The sequence below is a fragment of the Lathamus discolor genome, chromosome 9 (assembly GCF_037157495.1).
Source record: "Lathamus discolor isolate bLatDis1 chromosome 9, bLatDis1.hap1, whole genome shotgun sequence".
NCBI classification, from domain to species: domain Eukaryota; kingdom Metazoa; phylum Chordata; class Aves; order Psittaciformes; family Psittacidae; genus Lathamus; species Lathamus discolor.
In genome coordinates this window covers 11,315,194-11,336,683 of record NC_088892.1, presented here as the reverse complement: position 1 = coordinate 11,336,683, position 21,490 = coordinate 11,315,194, and the positions used below count along the sequence as shown (strand labels likewise).

Here is a 21,490-nt window from a genome sequence, read left to right as displayed (position 1 = left end):
AGCTCCTATAAGAGAAAAAAGGAAATTCAACCACAAATGCCTTACCTTTGTATATAACTGAAATTAGGTATCTTGATTATAAAAATATTAAGTATCTTACATAATTTGGTTTTGCTTTGGTAGGTTTCAAGTAACTTTAGTGATTTACAAATAAACATTGCTGACTGCACTTAAAAAAACCCCAAACAACAAAACCCCCCCAAATCCAAACGCCCTTTTACAATCATAGAATCAACTAGATTGGCAAAGACCTTTAAGATCATTAAGTCCAGCCATTACTCCAGGACTCCCAAGTCCACCACTAAACCATGTCACTAACAGTCCTTACATTTGCTGTAACCACCTTTTGGGTAGAGAACAAAGCAAAACTCAGTTCACTCACTAAAATTTTAGTTGAATCAGGTGAAGTTTTCTGATACTACTGAAGATACTGACTGAGCCAGATGCAAAATTTTCTTCTCTGAAACTGACCTTTTTTTTTTTTTTTTTACAGGTAATTCAAGTAGTTTACAATTCATTAAAAAGTCGAAGACAAAAATGTAAATAAATTATATTCTAATGCCAGTAATGCATACATTTATCATAGGAACCAGATATTCTAATTTGAGACAATGAAAATGAAAACTTCAGTTATCTCCAACCTCAGAAAAATAACTTGCTGTTTGACAACTCAGGGGAAAACTGAGCTCTTGGAGGTGATGAGGGAAGGCCGTATCATAGAATCATAGCATGAAAGAGAAGTACTTGAGAACCATGTAAACGGTGTTTTCTCCATGTGGGAAAAATAAATTTTTAATTAAAACAAAACTGCTGAGAACTTGCAACATAATCTTTTCCACAGGCACATCACTGAAATAAAGGCAAAAAATACTGAGTGAACAACTGCTATTGTTTTTATGATACAATTAATCCACAAAGATAAATTAAAACCTACTTTTATTCAAATGGGACATTGTTCCTATTGTTGAAAACTAAGTAAATTTTTATTTTGTGTTCCAATTTTTCTACCATGAATTTTTAAAACTTATTTTGTAGAAAAAGTGACAAAAAAAAATGGCAAAAATGTTCTTCATTGATGGTAAAGGCTGGTCTGAGAGTCAAAAACTTCTTCCAAGTACTTTATTCCATTACTCTTTGCTGTCAAATGTAACAGCAGCTTTCTAAGAAATATAAAAAAGGGTTGGTAGTGATTTTAAATAATTAAATCAATCAATAAAAACAGAAGAAAATCCTTCATAGGTTTTAGTTAGCATTTGGCAACATACATAAAATCTTAAAAAATAGTAAAGGACCGGATGCGAATGTTCTCAGCCTACGTTTCAGGTTATAAATTTCCATGCAGCCTTTAAAAAAGGCTGCGTCTTGGGTAGTGGGTTTTGTTTATTTTGTTTTGGGTTTTTTTGTTTGGTTTTAATTTTTTTCAATAATAATTAAGTAGAAAAAGCAAGATGCATTCTCTTTATACAAAGATTCAGCTTATCAATACTGTATTAAAGGAAAAAAAGGCTTCTGCCTTTTTAAAGTAAATTATTAGTTTTCTGGCTAATTATTAGGAGTTTAAAAAAGCAAATTATCTAACATAGTTTATTTTGGATCTAACATATGGTTCAGCCAGTTTCATATTTTAAAGGATCTAGACCAAGAAGCATAGTTCTAACAAATAGAAATACTTGCAAAGTTCTAAACAGAAAACAAAGAAATTAAAACCTGTAGTTAAACAGAAATAAGTTGCCATCATTATTTTATCACCAGTATCATCAGGAGGGAGTGAAGAAGGGAAAACTACCAATTTTAAATCAGATTCAGAACTGAAGTGATTCAAAATATATTATTAAAATACAAGACTGCAGATTCATCTGCTGTACAGCTGAAGTAATATCTGGACATCTTTGGAGGAATTTAATTCTCTGGCTCAATGCAGAAGCTTTTCTACCTGGTATTTAAACATCATCACATTGCTGCTAGTTTAAGATATCCCTGAACTGCAAATCAGAAGGTAATGTCTTACAACGTACTGAAGGCAAATGTGTCTGTAAGAACTCTGCATGAAGCTGGAAAACAAAGCAACAAAGCCCCCCACCCCAAAACTTTGTACCACGAAAACCTTCTCACAATGAGAACTTCTTCAAACTTGTACCCTGCCACCCTTCTAAAAGAAGAAAAACCAGTTCTCAGAAAGCATTTTTCCCTACTATCACACAGCCTCCAGAATTGACATACCTACTAAATTTCTTGGAACTTGTATGACATCTTCAGCAAATTCAAGGTAACTTCTTGCCTTTTTCACTGCATCTTGATCCTAAAATAGACAGACGTATGACAGAAACAAGATCCATTTTCCCAAGTGTGGTTTTTTTGTTTGTTTTGGGTTTTTCTGAAGAGCTAAGGAAGGTAACTTACCTCTCCATAAATATGGAATGTGCAAGTATCCTCATCAAGATCAATGGCAGTTACTCCAGGAACTTTTCTGGCTTGCTGAATATTAGCACCGTGAGTGCCAATGGCCAGACCCATTAGGTCTTCACGTACAACAAACTGTTCATGAAATCGTGATGCAAGTTGTCTAGAACTCTGATGAAAAAGATAATGTTAGCTTACTTTAATTTTTAGTAAGCTGGAGAAAAAAAATAATCAGATTTAGAGCCAATTCTTTTATCAGGTACTTAACCAAATTTTATTTTAAGCAATCCTTTAAAGGCACTTATTTTCACTTCAAGAGCACTGAAGTTTCTTCTTCACAAGTCCTAATATCACCTCTTCAACATTAACATAAGGCTAGCCTCCAGCCACACTGATACCTCTGTATTTTGAATTACCACAGAAGCTACAGGTTTTAAGTGTTACTAGGTAAGACAGCATTCATGTAAATTAATAAAATAGTAGCTGCGTTAATTATTCAAGCAAACCTAATGATCTTTGCAAAAGAAAAAAAAAACCTGCACCCATTTCAACAGGTAGTGGGAAACATCAGTAACTCAATCACTGGGCACAAAAACTATGTAAAAAAACCTTAGCGACTATGGGTATTTACTGCGCTTATAAAATGAAGAATCCACGCCTATGCAAGACAAAAATTCACAGTGTAACAGCAACAGTGCTTGAATTTAGAGAACAAGTAAGTTAAGAATTTCATCCAGGAATCACACTTATACCAAGACAGAAGGGTCAATCTGAGAATTTAAGATTGTCACATAATAGATTACCATAGTTAGAAATTCAATAGCAAGTAAACGAGAAAGAGTATTTTATAAGGAAAAAAAAATTTAAAAACAAAGCTGTTATATTTCTAGAACAAAGATCTACAATCCTACACAATTCCGCATCACAGTCAAAGCTGTAACTACTGTGAAGACATACACAAGCACACGTTAAATTAGTAGTTTCACCTCAGCAATGAAATCCAACAGAGGTTGGGAAACCATCAGGAAAAGCGTCCACAATAAGCCCTACTCTGTCCCAGCTAAACTGCTACTGTTACCTGACCTGCTCTTGCTTAAAGTTGTTGATAAATATCCTGCACTAAATCAGTCACAGAGAACTGGCTACAGTAGATAATGGTGCAAGTATCCAAGTGTCAAGAAATGCCTCATATAGACAGAGAGCTCTATCAAGTACTTTATTAACTAGATTACAGACAACTCAGAAAGCAAACATTACTTTAAATGCTCACAGATGCACATTCTAATAGATCTGGATCTAATAGATTTGAATTGACAATCACCAATTTACCAGTTGACATCTGCTATAGACTGCACACATGTGAGTGGAGAACAGGCTGATCAAAGTCAATGATTAGTTAACACTATCATCTACAGTATGTAGAAAAGATGAAGCTACATCATCACTGGGGACCTTGGCTGTGACAGTCAACCTGTAGTTATATTACTTACAGAAAAGCTAATATTTTAGGGCAAGTTATACAGTAGAATCACAGAATAGTTAAGAGTTGGAAAGGACCTCAAGATCATCTAGTTCCAACTCCCCTGCCATGGGCAGGGACACCTCACACTAAACCATCCCACCCAAGGCTACAAGACAGGTGTTTAAACATAAGAAATAAATTACTCTGCTTACCTCCAATAAATTAGTTACAAACAACTACACAAATAATGTACCCCTACCTACTGAACTTCATTTAGACAGAATAAAATACAAACCAGAACGCAAAAGTACTTATAAACTCAAGCTTTTTATAGCATGTCAAAAAAAAAAACCCAACAAGTAAGTCACACCTACTGGCAAACAAAAACAATTTGTTATTTTATTTGATACTCTAAAAGCCATGTTCAAAAACCATGCAAGTCAAGCTAATATGCAGAAAAGAAGGTACAAGATACAACAAATGGAAAGCAAGAAGAAAACCAATCAAACAAAAAGCTGGTCTAGTGCTTATGGCCCAGAAAGGTAAAACTGCTAGAAGAAAAAAAAAAAAAAGAAAAAACAAAGGCAGACATTAAAAAAAAAAAAGGCAGTATTAAACACAGAAAAGAGACTGATGGAAACAGTGAACTATTAATAATAATGCAGTAAAGCCCTAAGCATTCACAAAGTATGTCCTCTGCAAATGGACATGTGCTGCCTGCTTGTATATCAGTGTCTCAAAGAAATCATGAAGTATGATTTTTACTACCTGAAGCTTTTAGGTTTGGTTGAAATTGATTGTGAATTTATTGTAAGTACAGAAAACAAATACCAACATGAAAGATAGCCAGCCAACTTCTGTCATGCAAATTATAACCACATATATTTATCTCACAACCTTCACATAAGTACTGCTCAGGTAGAAACTGAAGTCCAATAATGGTTTTATAGTGAGAACCAAATCAAGTTCTTGAGTCCTTCACAGGAGCAAAAAGGTTCATCCTTACAATGACAGCAAGAATCAAAGATTAGTTTGGGAAAGGAATCAATGACAACAGCTGTTGGTGCATACATTTGTGGGGGCATGTAAAGAGAATTAGCTCTAAGGAGACTGTTGCTCTTCCCACCCCCAAAATAACACTTTGCACTTCAAGAGGTAAACTACCCACACAATTGTCAGTTCTGGAGGAAGACAGAAGAATGGATTGCTGAAGAGCTACAGTGGAGTGCTCAAAAAGGAACACTGATAAGGAGAAACTGCTCCTTTCTTGGTCTTGAGAAAAATCAAGACCAGGTCTAACTTGAATTACAGCTCTGGAATACAGACATCAATAGACTAAAAAGAAAAACAAAAGAGAGCTTCACATAACAATGAGTGCACTTACTGGATACAAGAGGCCTGAACTACTACACCACATCCCACTTCAAGCTGGGACCAAACAGAGGTAACCCTTGGGGTGTACGAGTGGAGAATGAAACCTGGTTCTGAAGTAACAGAACTGCTATACACCCATGTAAAACAATCACAATAGTTTGAGCAAGTACTTCTAGTTCTTGACACTGAACCTAAAAAGAAGTTTTCAGAAATGCTATTTTTTCTGATTTGTAGATAGGAGAAAAACCATGAAGAAATGTTAATTCTACTGTATAAAGATCCCCTTATTTCCTAGCCTACACTTTTTCTTTCTTTTTTTTCCCATGGACAAGTATGAGTCAAGCTCCTTGCCAGTCAACACCCACTCTCCAGTCACAGGAATATCAGAAGCTGTATCTGCTGTAAGATGATTTCCTAACATTTTATCTATAGACAAACCCATGCCTTCGAACATCCTACCAACATCAGTCTTACCCTTCCATCGTCCATTTTCACTGTGTCATTCTGCAAGATCCAGTCCCAGTCCCTCTCAATATCATGTCATATTCACTCCCGTTCATTTTTAGAAATGGCAATGCAAAGCTACCAAGCACATGCCAGTCTTCATGCAACAATGGCTAGCTATTTTATGCTTCAAACTATTGAAGACATACATGTGTGTGTATATATATATATACACATCTCTTACATATATATGTATTTGTATTTAATCCCCCACAAAATCCTGCCAAATAAAATATGAGTGGATAAAAATGAGTCTTTGTAAGAACAGGCCCTTTAACAATAAACAACTTCATTAGATTGCAACTTCATCTGCCTCTTTAAGATCAAAAATAGTATCATTACAGAATTACTTTCACCCAAATGCAAGTCCTAACAGCTAAGAAATGCACAAATATTTTTTAACTTTGTTTTTTTTTAACTCAAAATAACTTCAAGAAAAATAAGCAACATACCTCCAGCTGCTTGCTTGCTTCCTCATTTCTCAGGATCAGGGATAACTTGGTACGAAGACTTCGAAAGTGCATATCAATCAGCATATTTGCCCGCTTTGTTGTTACATCATTGATTGACTACATTATTAGTAAGAAGAAAGAAAAGAGATTTACACTGAACTTTTGAAACTAACCACTACCAATGATATAGCTAGACACTGGTATTTACCAAAATAATAAGCTGGTGGTTTTCAGAATCGTATGTTACAGAAAAAGCTCCAACTGCCTTTTTGAAGTCCTTATGTGCAGACTCTTTGGCACACCTGGAAATAATAATACAAAGCTAAAAATAATAACTACTGCATTTATGGTTCACAGCCAGAAAGATTAATTTATTAATACAAAGAATATAAATATATCATTTTCTTTTTTAGTGCAGGTATTATTTTATTGTATTATCATTTTACTAATTTTTCATTTGTTTCCACAAGTAGGATTAGTAATATTTCTGAAATTTTCACTGTTTATCTATGAAATGCCAAACCAGTTAAGCAATCCTAGGTTAAAAAGCTGTAACTGTTAAAATCAGCAAGTCCAAAATTCCAAATACACCATTAATCAGAATAATGTGTGACTTCACTGTAACCACTTCAGCAATCTAATGCTGTGTTTTGCTTCTCCTGACTTCTGTCCACTTGCTATTTAGTGAACTCGATTACAGTAACATTAACTTTAGAATCTTAGTTTAACCTGAATTCATAGCTTGTTACACATTGAGGCAATAGATGTACCTCAAATAAAGCAGAAAGTGATATGAAGGTAAAAAGTGGGAGTCCGTATTAATCTGAGTTTTAGAGCTATATTTATAAGAGAACAACATTCTGTGTTCTACAAGAAAACCACCTGTTTCTGTATCTTACTTTGGGAGGTTTGATTATTTTACAATATTCCCACAACCACCATCAAAATGCATTATGCCTTACAATATAAGACAGTATTTTCTTTTGTTATTAAATACCAACTTGCACAGATTGCCAAATACTCTGTCAATGAAAGAGTGACCACTTAAAATTAACAAAATTAACAAAGAATGGATGCAGATTAATCTGTGAACACCACTGAAGAGCTGGAAGAATAAATATCTTAAACTGTACTGCACACAAACCTTAAAACCTTGAAGAAAGTATTCCCTCTCCAGGGCTCGTTGAAAATCATCCTCTCAATTTCTGAACTATGAGCATGCCCACATTTGTATTTTCTACAGTCTTATGTGAAAGTTTTAAAAACTAATTTAGAGCAGTAAAAAGCCTTTTTTTTTTCCTTCCTGTCTCAGGCTCGAGAAGTTACCTTAAATAAACCTTAAATAAGTTATAAAGAATTACATGTACTTACATTTGCCTTAAATCTTCTGGAACTGCCAGCTTGATTTTATGAAAAGTATCTTTTGTTGCGGGTTTATTGGGGTTCACAGATCTCAAACGCTCAATTGTGACAATTTCATTGTAGGTAGCATCGCAGGCTGCATATTCTATTACGTAGAACTGATATAAAAACAATGAAATCATCCAAGCCATACAGTTTATGACAAGAGCAAGTATTACACTATTAAGTACAAGGCCCTTTTGTTAACTGTCTAAGTCAATTTTGAACTTTTCAGGTTGAGGTTAATAGTAATTACAACAACCCTAGTCAAGAAACTCTTTGAAAATTAAGTGGGACAAGTTTAAAACACCGTGCACATAAATACTTAGAAAATAAGATACAGTATAAGTAAATATAAAATAGATATACATATGCATATTCCTACCTCACCCTTTATCATTCTCACTTTAGCCAACCACCAACAGCAGGGTTCTTTTTCATTTGCCCTGGAATAAACCTAAACAAAATAAATAGATCACGTATCTGTAGCATTTTTAGAAGACACTGCAAAAGCTGACATTAATACGATCAGGAGCTCAGCTGTAGGAACAAAACCCAGCTAAATATATTGGTACACAAAGTCTCTAAGTACTACTCAGCAAGCACCTAACAGCTGAAATGTCTACTGCAAATACAGGTAATATATAAGGTTATGTATATAAGATTGTATAAATAAATAATATTGTGCCCAGTAACTAATTGGCATTAGTTACTTCAGTCTTGCATTACAGTCGGGGGTGGGGGGGAAGTCTTTTTTATCTGTTAAGACTTAATCAACAATATTTCTAATTGTTATAGGTCTGATGAGGTCCCAAGGGTGGGTGAAAGTGTAAAGACACATCCACGCTTCTTTAGCACATATATGTGGCACATCCACTCTAAAGAAGTTCAGCCTTTTTCTTAACTTTCAAGTAAGAAGTGACTTTAAACAGTGTGCAAACAAACAGTACATCTTTTAAAGTAATTACACGAATCAACTTTTGTAAAATAAGGAAGTTTCAGGAATGTGCTGCATTAAAGCCAGTTACACTTTACATGTAAGTATCCACATACTCACATGTATTTTCGTATTTCACATACACACACCTGTAATACAAATTATCTCGTTCAGCTTGAAATTTTGGTAATAGAGGCTTTACTGACTTATAGCTGAAGAACTGCAGCATGGCCTCTATTTCTAGATTAATTCAGTTCTGATAAAGAACTGATCTGTAATCAAACCCTGATCGTGTTTGTAAATCAGCACAGAGGTCACAGCACATGGAATTCCATAATGGCTGTAGGTCAAGATCTTTTTGTTGACATGCCTGACATTGTGTTTCATGTAGTACTTGGAATCAAAGAAGGTGACATCACATAACATGGAAGGAAACCTTCCTCTGTCCTGGCTGACATTTTTCACCAGTGTTCTCTCACTTCCCAGCACAAATTTTGTAAAAGGATGAAACATACCTCTACTTCATCACTTTCATTTATGTCTTTATTATAGCCCGCAGGTGGTGGAAACCTCACATCATGGAATGGTATTTGTCTCTCCGGTTGCCAGCTACAAATAAAAATGCAGTGAATGGCCTTTAACATTTTCACTTTCTTTGTAAATAAAAATCAAACATTTTCAATCCATTCATTTTATGGTTTTAAATTTTGTGGAATTTTTGTGCATATGTGTATTAAAGGTCCAATGCATATATGAGGAAAAATGCACCAAAATGACCATTAGGCACCTTAAGTGAATCTCTCATGCTACCTACACTGTTATGAAACCTGACAGCAGCAGTTTTTACTCTATTTACATTTATAGGTTTAACCTCAACATAGATTAAAAACCATTTCCTAACACATTTGGGCATTTCCCTCAAAATAAGCCTGTTTTTTCTTTTTTTCTGGATCTACGATATACTATGAAAAGTTGGTCATGATTCAGCCTGAACAGGGTATTAGTTTTCAGTTTCTTTACAGACTGCATAAAATAAGCATAACAAGAAAAAAATTATTTTTAAAGAAAACAGAATATAATTTCTCAACTACAACAAATGATGCTATAATAAAAAATTCACAACAAAAAAGTGGATAGCAATGTATTATTTCCTTCCTGAAGGAAATGAAGCCTGAACTAAATGGTATAATGGAAGGTTGACTTTTTATGCCCTGGAATGATGGGAAAGGAACATAATTTCATTTCTAACTTAGACACAGGTATTATCACTTACCTATAGAACAAATTTTGTAATAACAAAATCCATTACATCTAAAATAAGACATTAACATGAGAGAGGCAGTCATGTACCACTGCTGGTTTACTTACACATGGCTTGTCCTCATGTAAATTCAATAATATGCCTATCATGCCAACATAACCCATATTACTATATTTTGTACCCAAACATATTTGAACTATTAAAAGCAGTTATACAGATATGTCACAACATAGTAAATATCAAACATAATTCAAAAACATGCTAGCAGCAAGCTTAGATTATCTAAAAGATACTACTTTACATTATTAAGTTACATTTGGGTTAATTAAATGCAAGGTCGATACTCTAACATTTATAGGTATAACAGAAGCAATACACTTACTTGTTTTCAAATGCAACTGTTATGGAATCTTCATGCACATCCTTTACAAAAGCCTGTGTAGAAAAAAAAGGTATAAATATGATAGGCTTACAGATATTTTAAAAAAATTAAACCTGTACAACACCTTCCTTTTACAGATACTGATTAAACCTAAAATTTAAGTATGCTTTCAAGTCAGCCTTTTAAATTTTGCAACAGACTTAAATAAAACTGATGACCAATAACCACCTTGGTTTCATGACTGCCAGTGTACTGACTACCTGAACTCAGGACACTGACACACAGACCGAACACCCAAGCTGTACATGCATTCTTCCTACTATTTACAAGTAATGAGAAAAATAAGGTTAAAATGATTGACTCTGTATCAGTACTGAAAAAAAAAAAAAAATAAAGCGCACATTAAAAATCCTGTCTTTACCTCAAAGTTAATGTGAACATCACACTAACAAAATTCCCTATTTCCATTCCATACAGCCATTTCACCAGCAGTTTTCCACTTATTTACTTCATCACATTTCGCTTCTGCAGGGCACAAACTTCAGATAAATGCCCTGCAGCCTTCCCTCACTTTTCTTCTGGGGGATGGATACAGTTGTGCCAAGTCTCCCATGCAGCCAAAGTAGATACAAAATTAAGATTCAATATCAAGAAGGCTTTTCCTGCCTTATGTTCTCACCTGTGTTTAACCAATTTTCAGCTTTAAGCCCAAAATGTCATGTGTGTTCCCCGCTGCTCCCCCATTTACAGAACAGCAAGATCAACACCCAAAAATCTTCAGGATTTATCAATGAAAATGTTTTTTACAGCCTCAAATGACAGAGAAACAAAGAAACCAGGGATTAAAAGATCGGTTCGGGGGTGCGTGTGTGTGTGTGTGTGTGTGTGTGTTTCTTTAAAAAAAAAATATCCCTATGAAGTTTTAAAACAGATAAAAATTGAAGTGCTAAATATGCCATCAGTATTTGTCCATCTGTAGTATATCCCTGCAACACAGGTACATAAAAGCCCATGAGCAAGACTGAGTATAAAGGTTTGTTCTACCAATGGAGATCCATCTCAATAGATTGAAAAATTCCTAGTAAATTGAAACCAATTTTGCAATAGCTACTGCTTCTGAAGAAGCATTAGTTAATGAACTGTGGAATACCTACCTCTCCTTGCATTTTAAGTTTCCAAGACAGTAACAGCTCTTATATCTTACAAGAAGTTAAGAGTTTCTTTCTTGTATAGAATCTAAATAAAAGGTTTTTAAAAATTCTTTTGATATTTTTCCTTTATAAAGTACTCCAACATATTTCCCGAGTTGCTATGGTATCTTGGTATCAAAGGAAAGCAATACTTGATGACATACAGAGCTCCCAAGAACTGGTCATACTAAAGTTCAGCAGCAGTTGTGCAGACATGTCATTACTCAAAGACATTCAGCACAAGAAAGAAGTGCAAAACTAGTTAATAATCCGAAAGTAACTAATGCCACCTTGAAGTCAAAGCAAAGCCACAACAACAAAAGCGAAACATGGTTTTATACCTTGCTCAACTCTCCATACCGTAAGAATAAGGGGACTGGAAAGTTTATTACTGCTAGCTACCAAAACAGATTTAAAACACTCTCTAATAGTATTTACATGCTTACATATTTCAAAATCCCAAGATATTCTCTTCCAAGAGGATTACAAGCACAGTTGCCATTTTAATTGACATGATACAAAACAGATTTAAGACCACATCTTGGGATGATGATGATAGTAGTGCAGAAAGGCTATTTACATAAAAAGGCAACAGAACTCCCAGTTGATCATTACAGTTACTGAACACCTAATGTTTCATATTGCTGTGTGTTCCATAATCAGAACCAGGTATGCCCTTGACAAGTACTATGGTAGTCCTGACTCATTTCACAACATTACACACATCACCTGCAAAGGCTCCACCCACATTTCTTCCAGTGTTTGCCACATGCAACTCTGAAGCACCTATCCTTACAGAGGCAGCAGAAATGGACGCTTTAATATCTCAAAAGCACTATAATCACTACCAAGCATTTGGAGGACTCCTTCATACCAGAGACTGGAAAAGGACAGAACTTTGTATTATTAGTAACACTGAAGGCCGGCAAAAGCAGAGACTATTTTATAAAGCAAATCCAACAGAAATGACACCAAGAAGGAAGACCACTTCATGGCCTTAAAGAAAACAGGTAAAAGTAATACAAAGCTATGTCCTGAGAAAGACATTGTTGACACATTTTCTCATGAATTTTCTCATAGTCATAAAACAGAAAAAAAAACCCCAAACAAATAAAAAACAACACTTCTGCTATGAAAGATCTGTAAAAATTATAGGAAATGACAGAAAAATACACCAAGTCATCTTGAGAAGAATCCTAGTGAATACAGCAATATAAGTAGCTAGTGGTAAGAATAGATGGTGATAAAAATAAATATAAGTTATCATGTTAAAGACTAGCCTAAGACCTGTAAAAAGTCTAGTACTTATCTGGAAAAAGTAAAACTTCTGACACATCGCTAGATGAGAAGAGTATTGAACTATGCTCTCTTTAAAACGGGTCTTCAACATTGCTTTGGTCACAATAAAGAAACCTGAAGGATCCTGAACCAGGAACACTAAGGATGACTGTTGACCATACACAGGTAAGCATCAATACAGACACTGCTAGAGAAAATTATAAAACTGCCATAATTTCCTTATGACAAGTTCAGAACACTCAACCACAGAAACAGATGGAGTACCTGGTTTTCACTCCAGCCTGGCCAAAAAAGTTGATGTCATAACACTGCTGTTTGCCTTTTAATTTCCAGTCAAAATAATGACAAAAACCAACAACCTAAAAAAAATTGTAATGAATTTTTAATTAACTACAAAGTGAATGATGCATTGCCAGATAACTGATTTCCAGTGTGCAATATACAATACTTCTGCCTACCTCTATATGAGTTGCACTTAAAAAACAATTAAACCAGACAAAATATACTAATAGCCTAAATACTTGGCTGTCTAGCCCCATCTATCCATATAAAGGTAGTTTTCCTGGGCCTCCGATTTCTTGTGACACAGAAAAAATGTCAGAGATACTTATCACATCAGTTTTTCATTGTCTGCATCATAGCAGCATGTCAATTTTCCTCCAGCATAAACCTATGTGGAAAGTAAAACTTATTTGGCCTCAAAAGTGTATATATATATATCTCGTTGTGAAGTACAAATTAAGAATATTTTGAAACATTTAAAAGTTTTCATAAAAATTTAATACTTAACCATTAATGCCTTCGGAAAACCAAAAGATCATCTATCAGAACTTTTGTTTTCTTTATTCTGTAATACGTGTAAAATTATATACAATGCTAAAAAGAAATGAGACTTATAACACCATAAGCCAAATGCACAGACACAGGACAAGGGAGCCCTTGTGTCAGTAAAGCCAAGGAAGTGGTACTGATTTCACACAGAATTATGAAAAGTACAACAAGCATTCATAGGTTATCTCTGAAACAGAGTATAAGACAGGCTTGAAAATTAAAACATTTAAGTGACCAGTCAGTCTCACCTCTGTGCCTGGTAAAATCTTGGAGCACATTCTCCTGGACAGCATGCTAAGGCACATGAAAAACAACAAGGTGCTTGGTGACAGCCAGCATGGCTTCACCAAGGGGAAATCCTGCCTGACCAATTTGGTGGCCTTCTATGATGGGGCTACAGAATGTCCCACATGACATCCTTCTCCCTAAATTGGAGAGATATCAATTTGATGGATGGACCACTCAGAGCATAAAGAACTGGCTGGATGGCCGCACACAAAGAGTTGTGGTCAATGGCTCGATGTCCAGCTGGAGACCGGTAACAAGTGGTGTCCCTCAGGGATTGGTGTTGGGACAGGTCTTGTTTAACATCTTCGTCACTGACATGGACAGTGGGATTGAGTGCGCCCTCAGCAAATTTGCCTATGACACCAAGCTGTGTGGTCCGGTTGATATGCTGGAGGGAAGGGATGCCATCCAGAGGGACCTTGACACACTTGTGAGGTGGGCTGATGCCAACCTTACGAAGTTCAACCATGCCAAGTGCAAGGTCCTACACCTGGGTCAGAGTAATCCCAGGCACAGCTACAGACTGGGCAAAGAAGAGAGTCAGAGCGGCCCTGCAGAGAAGGACTTGGGGGTGCTGGTCGATGAGAAAATGAACATGAGCCGGCAGTGTGCACTCGCAGCCCAGAAAGCCAACCGTATCCTGGGCTGCATCAAAAGGAGCGTGACCAGTAGGTCGAAGGAGGTGATCCTGCCCCTCTACTCTGTTCTTGTGAGACCTCACCTGGAGTATTGTGTGTAGTTCTGGTGTCCTCAACATAAAAAGGACATGGAACTGCTGGAACAAGTGCAGAGGAGGGCCACAAGGATGATTAGGGGACTGGAGCACCTCCCATATGAAGACAGGCTGAGGAAGTTGGGGCTGTTCAGCCTGGAGAAGAGAAGGTTGCGTGGGGACCTAATAGCAGCCTTCCAGTACCTGAAGGGGGCCTATAGAGATGCTGGGGAGGGACTCTTCGTCCGGGACTGTAGTGACAGGACTAGGGGTAATGGGTTAAAAGTTAAACAGGGGAAGTTTAGATTGGATATAAGGAGGAAATTCTTTCCTGTTAGGGTGGCGAGACACTGGAATGGGTTGCCCAGGGAGGTTGCGAGTGCTCCATCCCTGGCGGTGTTCAAGGCCAGGTTGGATGAAGCCTTGTGTGGGATGGTTTAGTGTGAGGTTTCCCTGCCTGTGGCAGGGGGGTTGGAACTAGATGATCTTGAGGTCCTTTCCAACCCTAACTACTCTATGATTCTATGATTCTAAGTGCATATATGCGAGTTTGAAATGCACACCCAAAAAGGGACAGAATACTGGCTATGGTGAATGTGAAACAGATGAAAAGCATTAAAGCATAAATGAGAAGTATTAAAAACGCAGTGAAACTAAATGGAAGTAAAATGAGGGAATGTGACAGTGAAAGGCTACAGCAGCTATCACTACCACTAACAGCAGAGATATCAAACAAGAGTACACAAAAAGAAATCAGAATCTGTGACAGAAAAGTTTGCTTGCACTTCTGTGAACAGAAGCACATCTTCAATGGCTAAGGCTGATTCTCCTTCACTGGGGGGGGGGGAATAAAAAAAAATTAAAAAAATCACATGCTGTAATTTTTCTAAATTTGACTTTCAAATAAGCCATTAACTTCTCTCTCCATGCTTCAGGCATAAGTAAAAAGTTTATAATACAGCACTGAAATGGCACGTCATTTCTCAAATACATGATCATTCACATTCTAAGAAATCTTACATGCTGAAGATAGGGGCTCAATTTTCCAAGTTGTTTGGTACAAAATATGAATTTCTGGAAAAAAAATATATTTGTTATTTTTTGTGCTAAACAGAATGACAGATACTTCAAAGGAACAAATAAAGGCTCTAACTGCCATGAATTTTGTTGCTTTAGTCTGCTCACATCTGATGTGAACACTACCATTTTAATAAAGGAGAATAATTAAGTGCAAGAAGTGAAGGTAGGGAAAATACACTTTTTAAGATTTAAAAAATGCTGATACAAATGTACATTTACTGTTAGTGTGACAGTTATGTTACATTTCATACCTGTTGGAAGGAGAAAGTCAAAGGGGAACTCATGCGGCTAATCAAATCTGAGAAAGGCAGGCCATAGAAAGAAACCAAATAGGGAAGGAAGAGGAGTCACAGAATGGTAATGGAACGATGGACAAGGGTACAGGCTATCATCCTCAGAGGACTGAGCTTGTGAATGTACAAAGAAACTGGAGATATTGTTGTAGGTCTGTATGGAAAAGTGAAAGAAAAGAAAAAAAATTATATGGAATGCAACAGGAGGCCAAAGAACAGTAGCAGACCTGAAGTAATAACGAACTACAGAAAATGAATGATTTTGTCAATTGTTGCTTCTGTGAAGAAAAAGAAAAAAGTGAAGTACCTATAAAACAAAGGAAAAAACAGCAAAGTGCTGAAACTACCAGGGTAAGAAGTAGATTTTTAACATAGAGCAAGCAGTGGCAAAAACTGGTTACAGAGAACATGCAGATGTCAACAGCAAACATCATTCCAACCTATCTGCATCATGAACAGGATGATTTCCATTATTTAGCAAAGGATACAAGAGAGAATCACTCCCGAACTGGAAAAGAAAAATCAATCTCATGCTGTAACAGCATCCAGCATGCCCCCTTTTCCAGGGAAATATCTAAAACTAGTCCTGGAAAGATGAGACAAAGGACTGTCTATTAGCCCTCTGAGAATGACGTAAGAACTTCAAAAAACAATTTACTACACCTGTGTAAGAAAAGATGTGAAAATATGTGCCCAAATAGTGCACATCTTCAAGATTTAGCTACTTGTGAGCTGCAAAAAGGCAGTTCCCTCCCCATAGGATTCACATTTGGTGGTTTGCTGGACCTTCTTAAAACAAATAAGGGAATCTACCCCTTTCCTTCCAAGGATTCTGGGCCCAGCAACATATCAAATCATGACTAAGCATCTCTAGGTACTAGATTGTCCATTATCCCTGAATCATGCTCATTGACTGCACTGCACTTACCATGGAATAATTCATCTTAGCAAATGAGAAAGAAAGTCATGAAAGTACAATACATTCACCAAGAGATATTTTAATTCCATTCAGAAAAAACTAGTCTCCACTACAGCAATCACACCAACACACTCCAGTACTCTGTGATATGTAGTGCACCTGACCAGTATGACATTTTAATTCAACCCTTCCATCCTCAAACCATCTCCTAGGTTTTGTGTGGAACATGATCCCTATAGTTGTACCTCTGAATGCGCTCTGGATCAGGTCCCTCAAGTAACAGAAGCAGAGAAAAGACTGGTTTATTACTCTCAGTAGGGCTTAAGTGACAATTAGGCACCAGTTTTGTACTGTCAAGATCAAGATGCTGCTGGGAACACTCAAAAACAAAACTAAGTGCTTACAGACTTGAATTTATAAAGCTCTTGAAGAGAGCTACAAGGAGGATACAAAAACCTCAAGTGGTGACTGGGTGCCTTCTTTTGCCATTTAGTCACTTTACAATTCCAGCAAGCTCACACTCCCTTTGCCCTCCATGTCTTAATATCAAGATAGATGCATATTTTTCCAAAACATTTACATATTCTGATGAAAATCTTGAGAATTATTTGAAGCCAAAAAAAATTATCACAACTTATCTGCAAACCATGAGACTGAATAAATGAATTGTTTTGATTTTGGTTTGTTTGCAGTGTTACTGTTGTAAAACATTTCTCACATGGCTCCTTAAACTTTTTAACTTAAAAAAGTTAAGTCATCTTGCAATTAAATCTACACTTGACATCATCACACAAATCTTGCCAAGTCAGGTCAACCGATTCACTTTGTAAACAAATTCCCCATCCTCAAGATGGGCATAGAACTCCCAAGAAAATATTTCAATAAATTATTTAATAGCAGAGTGATACTTGGACACCATGATGAAAAAAAATATTGTACCCAATATTCAAGGAAATCAGGCTAGACAAAAATTTCTGATTTATACTGAGCAACCTTGCAGGAAGGTTTAAGAAAAAACCCAACCCAAGCAAACAAAAAAATAAATAAAAAAATCAGAATTACTTTAATAAAAAAAAAATCATTCATTTAAATTTCTTAAAGTTAAAAGGCAAACATAATATGCAACTTGGAAGCAACATCTGTATTAAACCTGGATATACTAAATCATAATTAATGAAAAAGCTCCCATGAACATACCCTCAAATGAAATTTTCACCTACACCACAACCAGAAATGTTGGTATGTTACAAACAAAAGGGGTGCAGGACACCAAGATGTCAAAATTGAAATTTAACCAAAAAAGTTACAGAAACTTTCAGTTCTTGTGGGTTTGATAATTTTTTTTATTATAAAAGGCACAATTTTTATCATCATCTATTTTGCGTGATTGTGTAAGTACTCCCATATAATTTGATAAACGCTTCATTAGAAGTTCTCTTGTGCAACCTTTTTATGCCTCCTGTTTCTGAGCAAACACTTAATCTTTAATAATACAGAAATGATTTGTTAAAGTCCTAAACAATTTAATACCAGGAAACAATATAGAGATCTAGAACTCCGGCCACAACACTGCAAACCCACAGGATGCTTATTTACCATATTTACGGACTTGCTTCAGGCATATATTAAGAAAAAAAAAAAAAAGAAAAATTTATTTTCAGAAAGGGCATTATCACATGTATTTTAAGAATAAGCTTTTAAGAGGTATTGTTTTCTTCAAAGCACTGTGAACTGTTGGAACTGTATCATTTGGATCCCATCCTGCCTTACCACCCTAACATCAGAGTGTGAAATTCTACCTGTTACTTCATTGCTAACATAAATATTGGATGCCACACAATAGCTAGGCCCAATTTTTAAAGTACCAGAAACATTTAAACTACGGTAGACTTGCGGAAACCAATCTATGACTATTTCTGATACATTCATAACGTGCCAATGACAGTAGGCCCAAACAAACTGTGTCCCAAGTTTTATTTTCCTGTGAACAGTGTAAACTCACAAATCATACCCTATCAATATGCTGATGAGTAGAACCCAACTCATGCAAAGCCACATGAATACTACACAGTATTAATAAAAATATTAAGCACCCAGCATATATGGTAAAGGCTCAGTAATAGCTTTATTCAGGACCAGTAACAAGGGCTTGGGAAGAAACATGGAATGCCATTAAGTAGTTTCAGTAAGAAGTAAATTTCATAATTAAATGTATTTAGCAACTCAGTACATATATGTATTTGACCAAGCAAGATTCTTTTTAACATCAGTAGGCAGTATCCTCTGCCATGGCACTACACGTAGGAATCCACGACAGCGTCTTATCATGAACGTGTACTTAACAAGCCTCCCTCCCCCTTCCCCCACCTTAAACGCCGTGCACTAGCAGTGCAGCTCTCCTGAAAACCCAAGAGAAAGACTTTCCTTAAGTAGCGACAAAAGCTGAGGATTTAGCAATTAATGCCCCATCCCCAGCCCTGATCCTCGCTTCAGCGTCAAGGAGGCGGCGGCCCAGGGCTCTCGTAGCCTCCCGTCGCACACCGGCGGAGCCAGGGCCTCCCCTTCCCACAATAGGGGGAAGGCCCAAGGCCTCCTCAGCCGCTGGGGCCCTCTCTCGTCTTCCCTCTCTCCCTCCTCATCAGACCTCAAGCTCCTCCAGCCCTGGGGTAGCGGCTGCCCTCGGCTCCTCCTAACCCAGAGGCCCGGCTCCCTCCCCAGACACGGAGGGGAGCCGGCCGAGGCGTCCACCCCTGCCCTACTCTTCCTCCTCCTCCTCTCCTTCCTGCCCCAGGGCCTCCGCTTTCCCTCAGAGCGGGGAGGAGGAGGAGGAGCCGCCACCGCCGCCGCCTCCTCCTCCTCCTCCCGTCCCAGGCCCCACTCCCTCCCCTGAGGCCCAGCCCGACCCAGCCGCGAGCACCCGGTACCTTGTAGAAGGCCCCGTTGGAGCCCCGCACCTCCACCACCAGCTCCTCCATGTTGTGCCGCGGCGCCTCGGTGCGGGAGACCCAGGCCCGGCGCCTCCTCCCTTCCCTTTCTCTCGGCGCAGGAGGGGGAAGAGCAGCAGGAGGAGGAGGGGTGTGTGTGCGGGCGGGTGAGGGGAAGGGGATCTCGGTTCACCGCGAGCGCGGGGGGGTGTGGCCGGCGGAGGGAGGAGGGAAGGCCGCGGCGGGGGGGGGTGGGTGGAGGGGACGCTCCGCTCGGCAGCGCCGCCGCTGCTCCTCGGCCGCCCGGAAATGAAACCGAAACGGTTACCGGGTGGGGGGGAGCCCGTTTCGAATGTAAACGCTTGGTCCGCGTCACGTGACGGGCCGCCGAGGAAGAGGGTGGGTTGGGGGGGGGGGGGGCGAAAGGGGCGGGGCGGAAGTGCCGGCCCCGGGCAGCACGCGCCGCTCGCCCACCGCCTAACGGCCGGCTCGTGCGCAGCCGCAAGGGGCAACGGGCAGCTGCGGCCCTCCTGAGTGACTCTGCCGCGGGCCAATCAGAGCTCGGGATGCACGCCGCGGGCAGGCCAGGCCGGGCCGGGGCGCGGCGTGCGGCGTCTTGCGGCAGGCCCTTGCCTAGGGGGGCTGGTGGCGTTTGTCTATAAAGCGGCCAGGCCAGGGAGGGTGGTGGTGTGCCCATTGGGTAGACCGGCGGGGCCGGCTGGGTGGCGTTTGGCAGCATCGGTGTTTCCGGGACCCAGTGAGGGGCGGTGGAAATTACGGGGTCAAGAGAGCGTTGGAGCTGCCGGGATGGCTAGGATGAGGCAGCGGCCTGTAGGGAGCTAGCTCAGGTCGCTGAGGGGCGCTGCAACGGATGGCTGCTATGGCAGGGGAAGAAGGCCCAGCCGTGCAGTGTTGTCTGCCTGTGTTACGGTTAGGAGTGAAGAATAAAGTGTGAGTTGCTGTGGCAGTAAATGAATTCTGCACTAGCATGTGGTCTGGCTGTGTGGCCGAGGCTGCTAAGCCCCTCACAGGGTGCCATCATATAAGATGAACAGACCTGTCGGCCTGCAAGGCTGATAGGCTCATCGCTCTGCTTCTCCATGTGAGAGTTCAGCTTTGTTCAACAAGATCACCATGTAACACTATTGTTTTAGCTACAATTAAAACACTTGTGGAAATTTTAACTCCTGAGGTTTCATGACAACGAAGCATAAGATACTGCACGTGTGGTTCACCATAGAGCCTGGTGGTGAATGTTTTAAAGTGCTGTATCCCTGATGGAGCATTTACAACTGGAAGTATACTGTCACAAAAGCTGCTTATTCAGCCTGTCGTTAGACCTGCAAAGACATTAACACGATCTCCCTATGTGTTGGGTTTTTTTTTTCAACCAGCTACAAAGAAAAAGAGAACAGAAAAAAAACAAACAACAACAACAACAACAAAAAACGACCCAGTTCTGCTGTTACCCTCAAAAATCACAGCATACTGCCATGGCTGTGATTTCTTCAAATAAGTGTGTGATGCTTTCCGTATGTAAATCATGGGGTGAAATTCTGCACCTACTAATGAATTTTCAAAACTCATGAAATCAGTAAGCCTATGATTTCATATTCTTTTTTTACATCTTGCTTCAAACATTGCAAATCAGTTTTTCTTGGTATGCTGCATTTCACATTTAAGCTATGAAAGGGTGTATGGTATTAGCCACCTGAACTTTTCCTTTCTGTTTATTTTCTTAATGTGTGAGAGATTTCAGAGAGTTGCCTGTGGCAATCCTT

The 21,490-nt window shown here is 38.5% G+C and overlaps 1 protein-coding gene across 3 annotated transcripts in view; it reads right to left on the bottom strand.

Annotated features, from left to right (window-relative positions):
• Positions 1–20,112, bottom strand: part of FMR1 (fragile X messenger ribonucleoprotein 1) — a 34,694-nt gene extending 14,582 nt beyond the window's left edge. For 2 of the 3 annotated variants that reach the window (XM_065689251.1, XM_065689252.1), the window contains exons 1-9: positions 19,710–20,111; positions 10,174–10,226; positions 9,046–9,139; positions 7,979–8,050; positions 7,564–7,712; positions 6,401–6,494; positions 6,193–6,309; positions 2,401–2,571; positions 2,221–2,299 (exon numbers count right to left, since the gene is read on the bottom strand). In XM_065689251.1, coding sequence (XP_065545323.1) covers positions 2,221–2,299; positions 2,401–2,571; positions 6,193–6,309; positions 6,401–6,494; positions 7,564–7,712; positions 7,979–8,050; positions 9,046–9,139; positions 10,174–10,226; positions 19,710–19,760 — 880 coding nt within the window. In that variant the 5' untranslated portion in view covers positions 19,761–20,111. Of the gene's footprint in view, positions 1–2,220; positions 2,300–2,400; positions 2,572–6,192; positions 6,310–6,400; positions 6,495–7,563; positions 7,713–7,978; positions 8,051–9,045; positions 9,140–10,173; positions 10,227–19,709 lie in introns of all 3 variants that reach the window. The other variant, XM_065689253.1, reaches the window with a different exon arrangement.
• Between the last annotated feature and the right edge of the window lie 1,378 nt (positions 20,113–21,490).